This window comes from Tribolium castaneum, chromosome 5 (assembly GCF_031307605.1).
Source record: "Tribolium castaneum strain GA2 chromosome 5, icTriCast1.1, whole genome shotgun sequence".
Lineage (NCBI taxonomy): Eukaryota > Metazoa > Arthropoda > Insecta > Coleoptera > Tenebrionidae > Tribolium > Tribolium castaneum.
Window position 1 is genome coordinate 1653422 of NC_087398.1, and position 17999 is coordinate 1671420.

At 37.4% G+C, this 17999-nt stretch overlaps 1 protein-coding gene and 1 long non-coding RNA gene across 3 annotated transcripts in view; both read left to right on the plus strand.

Annotated features, from left to right (window-relative positions):
- LOC663865 (neuroligin 2) overlaps positions 1-17999 on the plus strand; it is a 103090-nt gene that overhangs the window by 61913 nt on the left and 23178 nt on the right. For both annotated transcript variants that reach the window (XM_015980442.2, XM_015980443.2), the window contains exons 5-6: positions 5978-6133; positions 13481-13669. In XM_015980442.2, the coding sequence (XP_015835928.1) occupies positions 5978-6133; positions 13481-13669 (345 nt within the window). The remainder of the gene's footprint in view (positions 1-5977; positions 6134-13480; positions 13670-17999) is intronic.
- LOC107397993 (uncharacterized) lies at positions 9854-11278 on the plus strand. The gene is made up of 2 exons (XR_001574988.2): positions 9854-10495; positions 10548-11278. It is a non-coding gene; the product is annotated as an uncharacterized LOC107397993 (long non-coding RNA).

A 17999-nucleotide genomic window follows, 5' to 3' on the forward strand; every position in this document is an offset into this window, starting at 1 on the left:
AAGCCACTTACACACTTTGTCCAAATTAACGAACGTTTTTTGCACGCTCAAGACATAAATCTTGAGTAATAAAGGCGCCGAGATTAGCGAGGAGAATTTTTCGCGTTAAAAATACAAATTTCCATCAACTCGAACTAGATTCTCCTACGAAATTCAAGAAGCAGGATTTTATTTACTAAGCTGATCAATTATTTTTAAATTGGGAGCTGCAAGACTGATTGGCATTAATAAAACGTCTCTGGACCGCTATCAGGAAGTGCAATTTCAAACTTGACGTCTGTAATCAATATTAATTATATTTGCGCAGGACTTTATCATTCTGAGTATTTTATTTTCCGGAAGACTTTAATGGAATTTGCTTCGCCTTAATGCGAGTTAGAAATATCGTGATATAAATCGACATTTCTGATTTCTTATTTAACCAAGAGCTTCTTGTTGTCTTTTCGCTGAATACGGAGATTTGATCTTGTTCCTAACAGGATACGTGCCTAGTTATTCCATTATTACGAGCATTTCCAAACGTAAAATCTTATTTTTCTAGAGTATAAATATTTAAATGAGTCCGAATTGTAAAAGTTGTTCCTTTTGCGACTGTCCAAATTTAATTAGGCACTTTTATGGAAACAAAGCCAGAATTTTATTAATCAGTAAACGAATGAATTCCGGCTGTATAATTCCCTTTCAACTTGATTCTATTGTCGGTTACATAATCTTCTTATACGACCCTATAAAAGTATTATATGGCTCTAAGTATAAAAAGGGTCTTTCAAATAACACCCTAAAAATTATGTGGTAATTAAAATGGGCCTCGACGACATCAAAACTCAAAGAGATTTTACGTATTTTGCGTTTGTTCAGAGAGACAGTTTGAAATATTTCTTCAATGTACAATTTATGTTTAATGCATGAGCAGATAATGTTCAAAATAAATTTAGCGAAAACTAAAATTAAATTAATACGGAAAGCAGATACCGATGCGTTTTATCAGATAAAATAATATAAATGCGGTGACAGCCTCAATTGATATTAATTTTTGCGATAAATAATTCAGTTAATAATAATAATTAATTAGTTTGGAAACAAAGTAAATGAATAAATCTAATTTGCCTAAACTCTACAAGCACGGTACTTGCAGAATGTTTTGAATCCACCGTTTAACAGAGATTTATTACGCATTAAGCCAAGAATCGGAGTCGAGGAGCAATGAATTTAGCTTAGAACTTTTTTAATGGATTAAAACCAAAACTTCGAGACATCAATAACTTAATTTAGAAATATTTAATTAAGACTAATTAGGTCGGCACTGGAGCGTAATTCCACACTTGGGCATCACTTCCAGAAAATTGCACTGCTTGACAAGTTTTTTCCTTCCGTATTGTTGGAATAATACCAGCGTTGAAAAATCACTGTTTTTGTATTCATCCCCAATTCTGCGCGGCAAAAACGTGTCCGCAGTTCACAAATGTACATTTCACGGTAAATATTTGCCGTACACTGAAAAGCAACTTTTTCACGTTTTACGCACACTGCAATTTAGCATAATGACGGAGTGCCGGGGGAGGCAATCTGTTATTTAGGGAACAAATCTGTCCGTGTCGTGCGACATACGACAGATTAAATGTTACGAACTGTAATGACAAAGGTGAACAAATTTGTTCCAAACGGCTGAATACAGCCGATTAAATTAAAAAATTGGCCACAAATTCGGGCCACTATGGTCGATTTGCCGTAGATGGAAGTAGTAATTTTCCAACTTTTTGTATTAACATAACTAAGTTACGGGCCTCAAGTTTGCTGTATCAGCTATTTGAGACTTGTTTAAAATTCCGCGGAGTTGAACATTTCCATTCATTTTAGTGTAGAATATTGATTGAGTGCAAAGGATCCGAAAGAATGGCATAAATTTAAATACCTTGCGTTCCATTTGACGTATTTTTCGCACGTAATTAGTTCAGAGCTTGTCTGGAAGTCTCCACACATGCTCCTTTCTCAAAAGTTGCGAGACAGCGCAGCTTTCGTCTTCTAAAAACAAACCTAGAAGCCTGGTGCTTTGAACTTAGCACAAGTGATTTATGTGTGACTAAGTCGAGTTTTCGAACAAAGTGTTCGGAATCTGTCTGTTTCACCGAAATGTGCGCAGATCGAGACAGTAGATTAACATGAATTATGTCGCGGTTGTGTCCTCTCTCTAATTGATGCAACAGCCACTTAACATGGAAATTACGACGGATTATTTCGCCCAAAAATTCCTCCCAAAGCAACAATAAAAAGCCCTGAAGTGAACCTCGAACTGCCATTTACAAAAAATATGAACTCGCTGTGTTTTCCCGTTTGTCCTTTTTTAGCGAATGGACTATTTATCTAGTAACTTTTAGAGTCCTGCCCGAGCTTTTGTCTCCGTGAGAGCTTTGGCCTAAAACCGCCACCGTTAAAAAAGTTTCAACTGCACACTAAAAATAGTTACACACGGATTCGTTTATCTGGAATTTCCAAGCGGTCTCAAATGGTGCGCGATAATCATAATTTTTCTATATAATAATCATAACGGACCCTAAAGCTGGCCTAATGGCCGCAGCAAGTGGCCCTCATCCCTTTTTGAATTTTTTAACAAAGACTCTATGCGACCATAAATTTCGTTCGCTCCTTATTAAGGGCTCTTTGTCCGTTTGAAATAATAATAATTGTTTGGAGAATTTTTTATCAACATTAATTTTGGATGCAAGGGGTGGTTTTTTGCAAGCGCGACATCATTAGAAAAGCTGGAAAATCGCTCGGCAAAAACGAAATGAATTATAGTGGACACGATTAAAAAGGCTCGCTGAATTATTTAATAACTTTCGCTGGAAGTGTAAATAATAATTCAAATTATCGCCTAAATTTTTAATCCTCTTGAAGATCTCGCGTTCGTGCAATGAACTCGTTCTCAAATTTCATTACGAAATGGAGCGAATTTTAATCTGCAACAAACGTGAGCATAATGCATAATTGATGGTGCAGTAACGAATCACTAAAAGTAACTGCACCGCCAGTGACTGGCTTTCTGTTACAATCAATGAAGCTTGGTCTATTGCATGTCAACTAGCTTGCAACTACATTACAGTTGTGATGCCATTATCAAAATTAAGGCCTCCCGCATTGACGGCTTCGGCTTGCAATTCTCCACAGGTGACAACGTAACGGCCATTGAGCGCAATTAATTTGATTGCCAACATTTCAAATTATTTGTGACTACAGAAATACGCACGATTATCTCTTCTGAATAGAGGACGGGGTTCCTGTTGTTGATTTAAAATATTCATGCGCTCTTTTAATTTTTATTGTTCTTTCAGATACACAGCTCTAATCGGGCTGTTTGTTTGCTTTATAAAATCCCGAAATCAATTTATGGAAACATAACAAACCGTGAATAACTGAATGAGGAAGTCTCCGCAGAGTAAACAGCAATCTATATGTATTTAGCATCTCGCACCGAAACATTTATTTTTATCACCGTCATAATTCAGTTTAATTCTATATTTGTTATTGCTATCGCACTAATACCTAACTGCAATCTATAATTTAATTTTTGGATTTTATAATTGATATAACGGCCTAAATATTCGCGTTTTTGTGGTCGTCGGGACAATATGGTAGTACATAAGTTAAACTGTTGTCTTCCAGCCAATTAATTTAATTCTGTTGACCACAAACTTTGGCAAACTTTGTAATTTGTGCTTGTTTGCAAGCAGCTTCCTTCTTTGAAATTCTTCGGAAGCACCCGAACAAATCCAATAACTTTAAAATTTAATTGTTTTAATTCCGAGAATGAGTACTAAATAATTTTCAATTGGTTAAAATCTGTTCTACGCTCTAATTAGGGTCATGTTACGGTTAAGACGGTCGAAGATAAGCCGATTAAATTTGAAAACTAACCCTTGTTAAATAAAATTAGAGGGACGTACTTTAGTTAACTAAAGATTAATTGTTCCGGCTTTGTTGGAGTTGCTAATTATATGAGATAATTGCTTTTTTCGCGGTAAATGAAAAATGTAAGCATCTGAGTGTAACTGGATGCGGAATTCTGATTTCGTCACGGTTTAATTATTGATTTGTTGTTGTCGACCGCGATTAAATTGTATTTTTGTGTGACATAAAGAAAACATGGGGATATAATTCCGCTGAAACGAGCTTCTCATCGTTTCGTCAATTTCAGAAATCTCGAATAAATGGAAGGTCTAATACCCGCGTCGCTTCAGCTCTTCCATTCCATAACCCAGGACTGAAATCTGAAAAATAGTCGCCTGAATGTAAATAGTCCTTAGCAACTACTGACCGAAAATACGGCACAACTTGTTGAATTGAGAGTGGACAGAATTGACCGTCTGACCGTAAAAAATATATTTTTTGTAAAATTCTTGAGCGATCAAGAGAACGTCTTCTGTCCGAAATATCGCCGACCCGAGACGCAATCTGCTTTAATATCGCTTATCAGAAGAATGTAGCGAGGTAGAATTGGACGAATTTATCAAATAAAGCCCCAATATCGGAAAACTCGCGCCCATTTAGCACTCATGCTTTAATTAAACCGAGCAAAGACAAAGGGAATTTGTCGTGTTTGTCGTAAAACCTACATGATAATTATGTATTCAGGTGAGGTTCAGGTCAAAGGATACACATGCCGTTGCCTCAAGATGTTTACTTAAAGGAAGTCCTCGTATTTATATAACACAAGCGGATTACAGGGCTTGGCTGCGGTTCTTTTGACTTGCATTACGCAAATCTTTGATTAAAATCATTTTAATTGTCCCGAGTGATTAATTGGAGGACTTTGTCGACGAAAGCACGATATATTGGGACGTAAATAACGCAATTTTCTCAAAGAGAATTTAATCGTGCGTTGCCAACACTGATCGTATTTTACTTTTATGTGCTCCAATAAAATTTGCACAAACAAATGATTGTCTCGAAATAAATTATTAGCACGTACAAAGGAGCTGCAATTTGATAATTTAGTAATGCGAATATTTTATTCCCAAAACGACCGAAAAATGTAAATACGTGTGCTAACCGCATCTGGGCTCTCGGCTGGAAATTCTGCAAGAAGCCGGAAATATTAATGCCTCTAATCGTTCAAACAATGATTCCGTTAATTCAAAGAAAATTGACTCAGCGACTGAATTAAACTCCAAATGAAACGCTCTAGTCTGATAAATAATTCGTAGTTTATCAAAACAAGGAGTCAATTAGTTTGTTTACTGAAAAATTAGAGCTGTTTTTTGCAAATTAAATTTTGTTGTTTGTGTTTGTTAAACTCATCCATAATTCATTTGCCGAGTCCCAGAATTACATTATCAAGCCACTGGAGTTGATTTGGTATTTCCTATTATACTTAGATGCTCGATAATATATTATAGTGAACATATGTTTACTGAATTAGCATACAAATAGTATCGGTAAATTACATCCGAAGTAGTGCAGCGGCGGCCTTTATGGCGGAATCATTTAAACCGAAGCAACGTTTGAACAATACTAAATAGGGTAATCTTTGAAGTATCAGTCGAAGGAAGGATGTGCCGTTTTTATATTCCAGTCGTGACATTTTTCATCCCTTGAAAGAACAGCAGCTCCGTTGCATGACTTGCCGACGTTATCAAGCTGCATTAAAGCTGAACGTTTTCATTTAAAACCGGATAGGTTTTCTCTAAATAGACAAAAGATTAATGACTCTAATCCCGCATCGGTGCATCAAAAAATCCCTCCACAATGATTTTTTCTTCGCGATTTCTCGGTCTGCTAAATGATTATTTTTGTTGTCGCGTCACTTCCAGTGGTCGTTCGGCGCTTTTTATCAGAGAACAACCAAGATACGTCAAAAGCTTATGGGAGAAGCTTAAATTTAACGACACAGCAAATTGTCCGCCCTATGTAACCACTTTGGTCTTGTTAAGACGTTTTTCGGCGTTTTCTTGTCAGACTCATTCTTCGCTTTTTGTTCCAGCCACTGGCGAAGAGGAAACCAATCCGTTGCCTTGTGTAGTTTACGTGCATGGTGAGAGCTACGAGTGGAACTCGGGCAATCCCTACGACGGAACTGTGCTCGCCTCCACGGGGAGGGTCATCGTCGTCACCATCAACTTCAGATTAGGAGTGCTAGGTGAGAAAAACCCGCACCAGATTACGCCAGCTGAACCCAAATTCAAACTTCCTAATAGACTATAATACGAGTGTTGTAAGATTTTTGCTGTGCACTCGGTTTTATCTTCATTATGCCTTGTTTTTCTCCGTTATAATTATCTATCGAGGCGTTTGTCTCTGGGGCTTTGCAGTTTTCATTTAGCCGAACTCGTTAACTAGTAACGATTATCGCCCAAATCCTGGTTTAAGTTTCGGAGGATGGTTCTGGATGACTGCTATAAATTACATTGGTGGAGGCATACGCTGTAGCTGTAGGTGTATGACAGTAACAAGATTATTGCAGCAGGTGGGAATTGTTCCAAAGGACTTAATCAGACCTTGCCGCCATTCGGGAGATAATTGTCAAGTCGTAGCCAGATAGCTCTGCTTCTAATAGATGACACGTGTGAAATTAATTCCTACACAGCCGCCGGCGTAAATTATATTAAGGTTTCGCCAAAATTAAAGTCATATAGAAATTGCGCACGTTTTAATGCCAGTGCAACACGTAACCGTTTTGTTGGACTTGTTGGAGGAGCTTCTATGGATGGAATTAACGTTACCTTATCTTTATGAGGCACGTAAACCATAGACAGTCTTTCAACTACAACTTTGAACTATTATTTGAGGCAAAATTTTGATTCGGGCCGTTAATTACTCCGTTATGTCGGCGGTGTGACGAGCACCTGCCGTTTTACGATGTCGGCGACGATTTTTAACAAGCTTTTTATTCCAACTGCTTCAAATGGCCCATGATTTGTTGCAACACTGTTGGGAAGAAGCGATACCATCTTAATTAAAGGTTATCCAGAACAGTGCAAAACTGCTAATTCGCTCGTGTATGGTGTCGTTGTTATCTCGATGAGGCTAACTTGCGCCCAGCTTTTTAAACAATCCAGTCAGCATTGTTTAGCAATACGTAAAATGAAATTGAGGTCACGGAAATAATTTTCCATCAGGGCGTTATCACTCCAAAGTTGATTTTTGGAATTTATGGTCGCCGGTGAACACTGAAATTGGGGAAGATTTCACTTCCTGATTGTATCAGCGAAGCTCGAACCAATTCACACGTTCAACGACCCCCAACCGTATAAAGATACAGACACAATCTTTCGACTCCATCTCAGAAAAAATTTAAATCATCTCTTTCCGTAAGCAGAAACTTTCGGGAGATTTATCATTGGCATAAAATTATTTCAGCCGCCTTTAACCCTCTCCCGGCGTAATTTATGTTTTTTCTTGTTGTTCTAACTAACTTAGTGTCAACTTCACGGCAACCATAAATTCAAAAATAAATTGCATTGAAAGGGTGGCGTTTGCTGAATCGTCAAAAATTTCCGTTTTAATTATTCAACCGCGATGGTTTTTTCGGGACGTGCCGCGAGTGCGAAATATATCGAATGCAAACAAAGCGAAAACCCCTAAGTATTTGCAGACGCCATAGCATCTCAACTGCTGAAGATTGTATCGCCTTTATTAGGGTCGACAAAGCATACCTCCAACTTATCGGTCTTCCGCACCACATGTTACCAATATGGAGTAAACAAGGTCCCTAAATGTGTTGTTGCAGATTGCGAGATTGAGACGTTCATGCACTGCTTAAAAACGAAAAGTTTTAATTGTGCGAGAAGTTTCCAATCGAACGATCTTGGAAAAACCGCTAAAAAACCGGTGTATTAATCCAACTTCAATCATTAAACAAAACGCAAACCCGTTTGGTCGAAATGGCTTTTCGAAACTGAAACAGTAAGGCTTTGTTTAATCGTGAAATATAGCAACGTATCAAAAAACTTTTGATGGCCATCTGTAATTATCACATGACGCGCGATTTTTAGATTTATCTGTTGCTCGAATTTGTGATTTTGGCATGAACATTGGCGGCTATTAAATCATCTGTTAGCGACAGAGTACAGAATTTTACATTTTTATTTAAAACGCAATTTTGTTTCGCAGCTGTTGCGGAATTTCGTATTTTTTCTATGAAATGAAAGGTAAATTTTGTTTCAAAGCGTATTTAATTTTGCGATACAACACATTAACGAGCTTCAGCGAAACAAAGCTTTTTTCAAAGTACGACTTTTGTCGCCCGAAAATGGGGCAAATTAGTGGCGAGCTTTGTGCTTGATTGCACTTGAAGTTTTTTGGTTGATTGAATTGCCGAAACCGCGGTGTTTGTGCGCCAAAAATTTGTATCGACACCTCGTACGAGAGCTCGTGGCGGACATGAAAAGCACTTTTTGCCATGCTTTCAGTCACTTTGGCGTTCCTTTTAAATAAACAAGTTTCAGCTTGCTCTCTACATGCTACATATGGGTCTTTGTGATTTTAAAATACCCAAATTAGATAAAGCGGCTTTCCGAAGCCGAGGTGCTCTCTGGGCTCTGTGTGAGCATCAGTTGAATAAAATATCCCTGTTGGAGCGACGTTTTAAGTAATCAATCTGGAGTTGTTATGGGATTAAATTGCGGGTTTTAATTATGCCGAATGTTTGGTTTGAAGGCAGTTTTTTTAAATTTTGTTGCTTGGAAGGAATACAAAAGGAGGGTTTGCGAAACATTCACGTTTCCTTACAAACATATTCCATTATTCCATTATCTCACCTGTCAACAAGCCGAATAAAACGAGAAGTATTTATGACAGTTTCAAAGTATAAGAAAGTCAGTATTCGTTCCACGTTGGTTGCGGTGTGCAATGAAAGCATTCGTATGATACATCAGGCTTCAAAACACCGTTTACTTATAAATCTACATTACGGAAAGAGACAACTGATATATTGAAGGCTTAGAAAACGCGAGCACGGAGCCATGAATATCGCCCAAGACACAACGGAATTTATTCGCTTTTGAATCCGAAGATTTAAAGATAACGTTATTTTTATCCTAAACAAATTTGCGAGCAAATTTTTACTTGAACGGTCGTTTCATTTGTGGTTGGGAAGACAGTAGCGTCTCCGAGGAGCCGTCTGGACCACGTAGATAGCGCAAAGAGGCCTCCGGAGGCCCTCCAGGGCTTAATTCACTCGGAGACCACGTCAAGATGTGAGCTTCGAACACATGCAATTAAATAGTTTCAGTTTTAGACAATGTCACCGCACCCATAAAATATCAAACCGCGGAGCTGTCGCCACAGACAGCGTAACTTAATTCGAATTAATAGCAGGAGGGAGTGTCTAGGTGACGCCAACCTCGTACGTTTTCTATTAATTAAAATGTGTAAAGAGCACATAATGGAATTTTAGTCAGTTTCTTGGGGCTGTTTGAATTGTATAATGAGACCTCTAGAGATTCCAAATTTGGTTTCACACCCACAATGAGTTAAACCAACACAAAAAAATATAAGTCGCGTGTTGCAATTATGGTGGAGGCGCCGGGCGAGATAAGTCCACTTTTAGAATCGTATTAGTGGCGTGCATATTTCACTTAATTTCTACATGAAAATGCAGTTAGTTAGTTGCGAGAAAAGCTGTGTAACTTTTACGACGCTGTGGAAAATTTCTCGTGAAAACATTTTAAGACGCTGAAAGCACTTAGCACAGGTTAAATATTTAAATTTCATAACTGCAACTTGGATTTAATCAAACAGTAATTTGTTGTAACGCCTTAAAAACAACTCCAATGCACGTATTGACAGAAATGTCACGAACAGTTCCATCACAATCGAATCTGGCGAGACACTGAGGGGTAAATAAGGAGCGCGCGAGTTGATTGATGTCGGAAAAAAATTATGACTTTATTGTTTGAAAACGCTTCTATTATCGATTTGCAAGGCATTGTCCCGAGGTTTCTTGGCAAAGCTTTAGGTGTATGCCTGGATTAAAGGAATGGATGTCCGAGTTGAGGGTGTGGCTTGTTTAGATTTCTTGTAGGTGTTTTGATTTTACGTCACGATAATATTGAAAAGGCAGCATTGATACTGTTCTCACGTCTGAAGCAGGGTTAGTCAAGCGGCATAGGAGAAACGGTTTATTAAATCATACTATCAACATGCGGCGCCACGTGCGTTATCTATGCAGATTTCTGTAAATTTGGAGTACGTGGCACGGTCGTTAATAGAAACTACTTATGCCATCTTTTGGTAGTGTGATTTCAAATTAAATCGACGAATTTATCCAAAAATCCAAAATATTAAGCAACCTTTGGCGCGCAATGTCACACTACATTCAACGGTGTCAAAAAGTTTTTTCAATTTTAAATGTTTCAATTTCCAATTTGAATTTTTCTGCTACGTGTTGTGTTCGTGGTTTTCTCTTTTTATTCTTATTTGAATTCGTTTGTTGGTGTTATCTACTTCTAAAGTAATCTCAAAAACATTTAAGTTTTGAACTTTCGAAGGCTAAAATTTGGTAAGTCGGGATTTTTTTGCCACCAAAAATACTATGTAATACATATCTCCAGCTCTGGTGTGGACCTATTGTACACTTAAAAGGCAACCTACAACGTTTATTAAACAACTTCTGGCTGGCTGGAACACATGATTCTGGAAACAGTGCATCTCTTTACTTGTGAAAGTTATCCAGAAACAAATCGACTTGGGCACCAAAAATAACTTCGAGAATTTAAATCAAATTTCATTTTTTGAGTGGACATCTATGATGGACACCGTTTAAGACTTCTACCTTGCACATAGTGTCTTTTATTTAATACACGCGTTCATTCATTCATTTGTACAAAAGCCACAAAAATGTATCTTGAACTCCCTTCTTTTTACCGTTAAGTTTCAAGACTGGTGAATCCACCAAAGTGGAGTCCTTACATTAAAATCAGAAAAACCTCTTACTCATAATAAGTTCATATAAGTAAATTTGTTGTAAAGTCATTTACGTGAGTCTACAACCAACACGAAAACATACAAGAAATGTTTGCACATACTATTAAAAGCACTACTTTTCTGTGAAAATTGAATTGGGCACATGTCCAAAACTCCAATGGTACCTTATTAGAGTCCGTATTTACTTACTTAGTGCTTTAATTTTTTTCCAAGTTTCAAAATAATGTTAAATAACCGGTTTTGAGGGTGAGGAAGTTGCCAAATTAAAATGTGGAAGCCAAACACGACATTTATTTCTTATAATTGATGTTTTCATAATTTGTGAAACATTAATTCATTAATAAATTATTTTCATTCATTGTATTTATTTTTTTTATATTTATAATATTAACAAAATTTTGCAATTAATCACATTTAACCGATTTTCAATAAAATCGGTTATGTGTGTTTAAATTGTAAAAAAATAAAAAAATTAAATTAATTGTATAAATAATAAAATATTTAAATTTGCCGCCAATTTTAGTTCCTCATACTACCAAGATATGGCGCTATTATCGAAATTTTGACGACCAGTGAATTACGTGTTACTTGATTTTCTATAACTACTGTATTCTATGGTCTGAAGTCGATTGGTTGTATTCGGTTCAGTTCCTCATTTTTTCTAAAATATTTTATCCAATAACAAACGGGCGTCACAGGCGCAGATGTTGGTTGTGTTTGTTCATTTTTAACAGACTTTATAGAGGGGAATAAAAATGTTAAATCAAATTTGAAAAGGAAACTTTCAAATGCCAAACGTGTTGACGTCATTTTGGGCGAAGTTAAAATGTAATAAATTTAAATACGAGTTTCATGAAAGTCCAATTTTTCCGGCGATTCTTTGAGGATAACGTTTCAGTGTTTTTAAATTAAATAGATGTTGCAAATCTAATTACAAAGTTCCGTGTTGCGCACGAAAATCGATACTCGAGTGAAAATGCTCTTGTTTTCGGCAATCTGAAAAATGGTTTGTGGCTAAAAAATTTGATTTATTTATTAGATTGTAATAAACTCGCTCGGCATCTTTGCCGAAAAGTTATTTACTGTCAGTTGATACATTAGGGTAGCTTTGAGAATTTCGTTTGATGTTTTGATGGTTCTAAAAACCTCTGCAACATTTTTCGGCGTATCAAGATCTCTCAGCAAAAATCGAAGCGAGTCGTGTCAACAATCCCCTAAAAACTGCTCGAGCCTATGTGGGTTAATGGGGTAATGCCGGAGTGGAGTTGATTGATTGCGATATGTCCATGAAGCTTAGCATTGTTCCATTGGGAGCATGGCTTGTTCTAGGGGATGATGCGCCTTAGGTCTGGGTGATAATTTGCTTTATCATACAACAGCTCCAATTTAAGTGGCTGAGTTTGCACAATATAGCCATCAAACAAACTTAGTTCTGCTGACAAATTAGCAAAATAAACTCGCGCGAGTGCTGGAAACAAATGGACTAAAAACAATGGGTTTACAACAAACTATATGCATCTTATTAATTTAATTACAGTGTTGACACCGAAACTGCTCGACTTAATTTATAAAAGCTTTTGTAGGCAGGTTGCGAAATTTACGTTTACAATGTGGGCCAGGGAACAAAATAACCTCTTGGCCCATTGTGCCAAAACGGCCTCGTTAATCACCCCTTTTTCACACACATTCCTATCATTGTTGCCCAACGGGAAACTAACGCCTCTCAACTTGTGACCTTAAGCCCATTTCGCCAGAAATAATTTTTGGACCTAATTTAAAAATCTTCGTCGAAAGAGTGCAAAATTTACAATGCGGCAGGCGGAACAAAATAACCTCTTGGCCCATTGTAACTGGAACAGGCTCGTTAATCACCCCAGCCCTCACACCGACTTCCAAACGATTTTTAATTTCATTTACACCTCCTGCTCGTGTGCGCTGCAAAATAATAAATTTTTCCGAACGAAAGGGTGGAAGCGACGCTTTGTCCGCCAAGATTTTTATCTCATTTCAGAATTATTGAACCGATGTGAAACTGGTTTCCAGTCCTCATTAAAATTTCCGTTCGTTAAAAGCAACAAAGTCTTTCTTGGAAGTGGGTGACGTACAGCTCGCCGTTTAAGGTTTGAAAGGGTTCACTTTCAAAACAAAAACGTGGAAAAAACTCAAGTCTGTTTTTAATAGAATATCTAAAGACGCGCTGATAAATTGTAAATAATTTTGCTTTCTAAAAAATTGTTTAAGTTTCCACTCGAAACGACTGCTGTATGCTGAAATTTTAAAGAGTCATTACGGGAATAAAAGAGGCAATTTATTTCAGCTTATGTTGCTTTTCTTCAACATGAATAATAATATTCGAGTAACTATGGCCGTTTCAGTTTGGCAAAGTAGTCCTTTCAGGATTTTCTATTTTCTCGAAACGCGGAAAATCACCTAAAGCACATGCTTATTATAATGGCCGGGATAATTACTATTTGAAAAACTTCTTTCAGGATTTAAGATAAGGATTGCTGTTTGTAATAATTGCAATTCTGTTGGCAGTAATTATGTCTGTTTGTTTCAGGTTTTCTTAAGACGGGTACTAAAGGCAGTGCCCAGGGGAACTTCGGTCTAATGGATCTGGTAGCAGGGTTGCACTGGCTTAGGGAAAATCTCCCGGCCTTCGGAGGTGATCCCGAGAGGGTGACTCTGATGGGTCACGGCACCGGTGCCGCCCTCGTCAACTTTATAGCTGTGTCTCCTGTAGCAAAAGGTAACAGGCAAATATTATCAACGACCTCGGTGGCCCCAGCCTTCCTCTTCCGTGTTACAAATCAGTACCGACTTTTAACGCTCTTCCGGGACGGGAGATTTATCGTCGTTCCGCTAAAGGGCGCATTTAATACACAGTTTTGTCGGGTAAAATGATCTCATCAAACAAAAAATTACTCCTCCGACGTCTGCATCACATGGCCGATCTCCAATTTTCGATACGAACTGTTGTGCTGTGTACACAATTTGTCGGCGTCAAGAGCAGATTGAAAAACTCTCGATATCGCTCCAGCCTCTGAAGATGCTCGTCTTTAATAAAACGCTGTTTAAAAAAGTACCCGTTCATTATTTGGGAACGGTTGCTCATTTGGGTTCAGTCAGATTCAATTTCGAGTCAATGTTTCCGCTGGAGAGCCCAATATCAGCTCCGTTTGTAATTTAACAGGGCGAGCTCTTGTTGCAATCATTGCAATCCATGTCCTCGCGACTAGTAATTCCATCCCATCGCATAAGAAGAATTACAAAAACACTGCAATCCGAATTGGAAACGGCCCCATTTGCAATTCCATCAATTGCTCAACAAGAACCACTATAAACGTAAATTGCCGGCGAAATTTTAATCAGATCCTTCCGACACGTCATAATCTACATATTGAAAATTTATTAGAACTCAAATATTCAAAAAAGACGCGGGTTCGCCTTGCAAAGCCACCGAAATTTGCATAAAAAATGCACTTAAATTACTTCGGATTGCCCCGAACGTGTACTAAAATATGAAATTATGTTCTTTGAAGACCAAATTGCTTTTTTCCATCGAATTAAACTGTTTGCTTGTAATTTATTAGCGGGGAGATTGACAGTTGTTTTATTAGATTTTACCCTCGATAAAACGGTTTCGATCAAAGCGCACTCACGTATTATACATTTTTATTGGCGAGTGTGTTGTTGCCAATCTTTTGTATTTAGCTAATCGTCAGCTAACAAACCCTGAAAGCATTTCCACGAAAGTAAGTTTTTATCGCGTTTGCTGGAAACACAAAATAAATAAAACCCAATTAATTTGGGGAAAACTTTGTAGGCAAATTAATGCGGAAATTATTGCATTTTGTGTCACACTAAAATTTTACGTTAGTGTGTAAAAATTTTACTGGCCGTAAATTCTCATTATAAAAAGGGTTGGAGCTAGACACTGGTCCTCACCCATTTATGGCCCCATAAATTTATGAGGAATTAAAATTTAAAAGCAAGAGTCTGTTTAAGTTATTCAAATGTTGAAGAATTTCTTAAAAATTTAGTTTGAGTGGAAAATTCTTGGAACCAATTAAAATTAGATATTTATACCTTGGGGCAATAAAAACTTGTAAAGTTCTTATCCCGTGGAGGATGATGAGTAAGTCTTGCGAGATTTTATTTACCGTAAGGTTTTAAGTATAAATAAATAAGCTTCTTAAATCGTTAAAAATAAATAAGGAAAATTCTCAATTTAGGAAACCTCAGGGAACGTATGATTGGTTAATGCACACTTCCTCCATAAAACGAATACATAAATAATAAAACGCCTCGGTGCAAAATTGATGAGTGCGAATATCGATGACATGTTTTAACAAGCCTGAAACTTTCCTGTTTTTTCCTCGCTTGAAACGTCGTTCCAGATAAATTGCTGTAGAGAACATTTTGCGCCTTTTTATACATGACTTCTTTAGATAGAGTGGAGAAATATGTCGCTTTGCGTTTCTGCATCATGTGAGGTATATTATGGATTTTCTCAGGGTGTAAAAACCGCATTTAATCATTCTGATGGGGAACGTCGCGCAAAACCAACTAAAAGCGAATTTTTTCGCCGTGATGCAGCAGAATTATTAAATAAAATTGAGAAATTCGGCGATTGGCCGACTTTCCCCTTTGCTTTGTTTATGGCTTGACGATGGGCCAAGAGTTTCAGGATCTGGTCAGATTGTCTCCGGTTTTAATAATATACGCTTACAAACTGGTAAATATTGAGTATTTGGGTCAGGGATTCCATGTTTATTTTATGCGAAGGAGATGAAAAAAGAGTCGATCGAGATCACGGTGCATTTTTAACACAATCAAGCTTTAATTTATTTGATGGAGTCAGATTTCGGCGACAATGGGTCGGATATTGGAAAGCGAAAGATATTCACACTGACTGGTATTTATTTCCGGCCACATAGTTCTCGAATCATTCCGGTTTAACCAGAAAAACTTCCGAATAAATTGGGCCCGTTCGAGCACACACCGGCGTAATAAAATCAATTTTCAAGACTGCGACTTTTAACGGATCTTGTTTCCTGCGAGTTTGTCACGCTGTCACATTTATCGCAGGAATTGCACGCCTTCAGCTTAATACATTTCGGTTTTGGCCGACTTTTTGGATGGAAATTTGCAATATTACAGATGGAAGCTGGAGCGAGTCATTTTTCAAGTCCAGAAATTTAAATAAAAATTGGCAGCGTTTAAGATTTGGTCGAGGATAAAGTGTAATCAAGGGCCATCTACATGCTCGACTCGACGCAAATTTTCAAACTGTCGAAATCATCGTCCTTACGAGCCGAATTGAACGGCTCCTTTGAGGGGAGTTAGTCCGAATAGGGCTGCATTAAAAAAACGAATTTGCACGCTTTCCAACAAAAGCAATTTTGTTTTATTTCGTTCCGAAGAAATAAATAAAGAAACAGTCTTTCTGATTGTCTGCTCGGAAAATAGATTCGAACGAGATAAAAACGCGATAATTCATGTTAGAGCCGAATTACGATTCTTGTATTTGTCCTGAAAACTTTACCCGCGTACTAATTCCTCTTCTTAATTTCCCCCAACAAACTTATATTCTCCTGGTGCCGCTCCTGTCAATATATTAGAGTAATTTGTATTGTACGTGAGCTTCCAAGCAATAAAAACTTTCGATTTCCTCCAACTTGGCCACGTTTGTCTCGGATTTTTACCTTTGACAGGGGTCAAGTGTGCCCATTTATTTCCTGGGTCAATTATAAAAGCCATCGTTCACGTCTTTGTTTATCCCAACAGATTATAAGCGAAAGGTGGTTAACAGAACCGCCGATAGGTAATGATTAATTTAAGCGAAAGCTCTTGACCTTTCGAGGCGAAAAGGCCGGAACCTCCTGCAACGTCCAGAAACTGAAATCTACTTTGCTAATCATATAATCGACGGAACTTATGCAAATGCGGTATTTCATCTCGGCGAAGTATAAAGTCACAGGTTAGAAAATGCCAACTTTAGGATAGTTCATCGGAACTCAAAGCGTCTTTTCACCAGTCAGCGGACTCGCTTTATACATTTAGTTTCAGCACTTTGATATTTTAATAAGGACAGGTCGACTACCACCGCTCTTTAAACTTGCTGACTTGGCTTGATGAATAGCAAATGGATTTTTTCCCGAAATTGAAACGATCAAAGTTGCTTTCATTGTTTACAAAACACTGGAGTTACAAGCAGATAGTAAAATGTGAGCCCGAGATTGGAGTCAATCAATATTAGTGACAGAAAGGAAGAGCTTTTTAGAATATGTTTTTCTAGTCTGTTCGTTTCGACGGATCAGACTCTCATTTCTCCAACGATTGATGGATGGAATTAGAGGGAGAGGTTGGCTAATAATAAATAACTGCGTTAAAAACACAAATTAAACTTTTGTCAATTAAGTATAACCCAATCTCAATCTCAAATATTTAATTAGGAGGTTTTTGCTTTGGGAGCGTATTTTATTGGAGAGTAGTGAAGGATTTTGCTCTAAATACACCAGCATGCTCATTAACCAAAGAGGCTTAAGATATTACCAGAAGTTGCATTAAATACAAGAAATGCTACGAGCAGAATGATTAAATAAGTGAACACAAGTGTTACAATGAGATTATTTACCAAACGTAAATTGGTAATTTCAATTCAAACTATTCCATCGAAACACAGTTTCGAAAAAAATCGAATTCTTTTTTAAATCTGCCACAAAGAAATTTTATTAGAAGGTGGGTTATCTTAGACCCTGTAGCCAACATTTCGTGGCCGTTCCCTGGAGAACACCGCCTTCGTATAATACCACTGATAGAGGAAAATCACGCCAAAATAATATTTAAAGTTCACGGCAATAAAACTGCGTTTTGCCAATTATTGATGCATGAGTATGGCGGTCATTAAACGAAATAATTGTGAATAAAAACCCCAATGCCAATTTTACATTGTCAGTGTTGAGTGTGTACAATTATTTTGGCGATCGTTTCGCATTAGCAAACAAACGAGCCCCATTTAAAAAGCAATAACAGCCCATAAACAGTATCGATTTTAAGAAAGGCTCCAATTTATG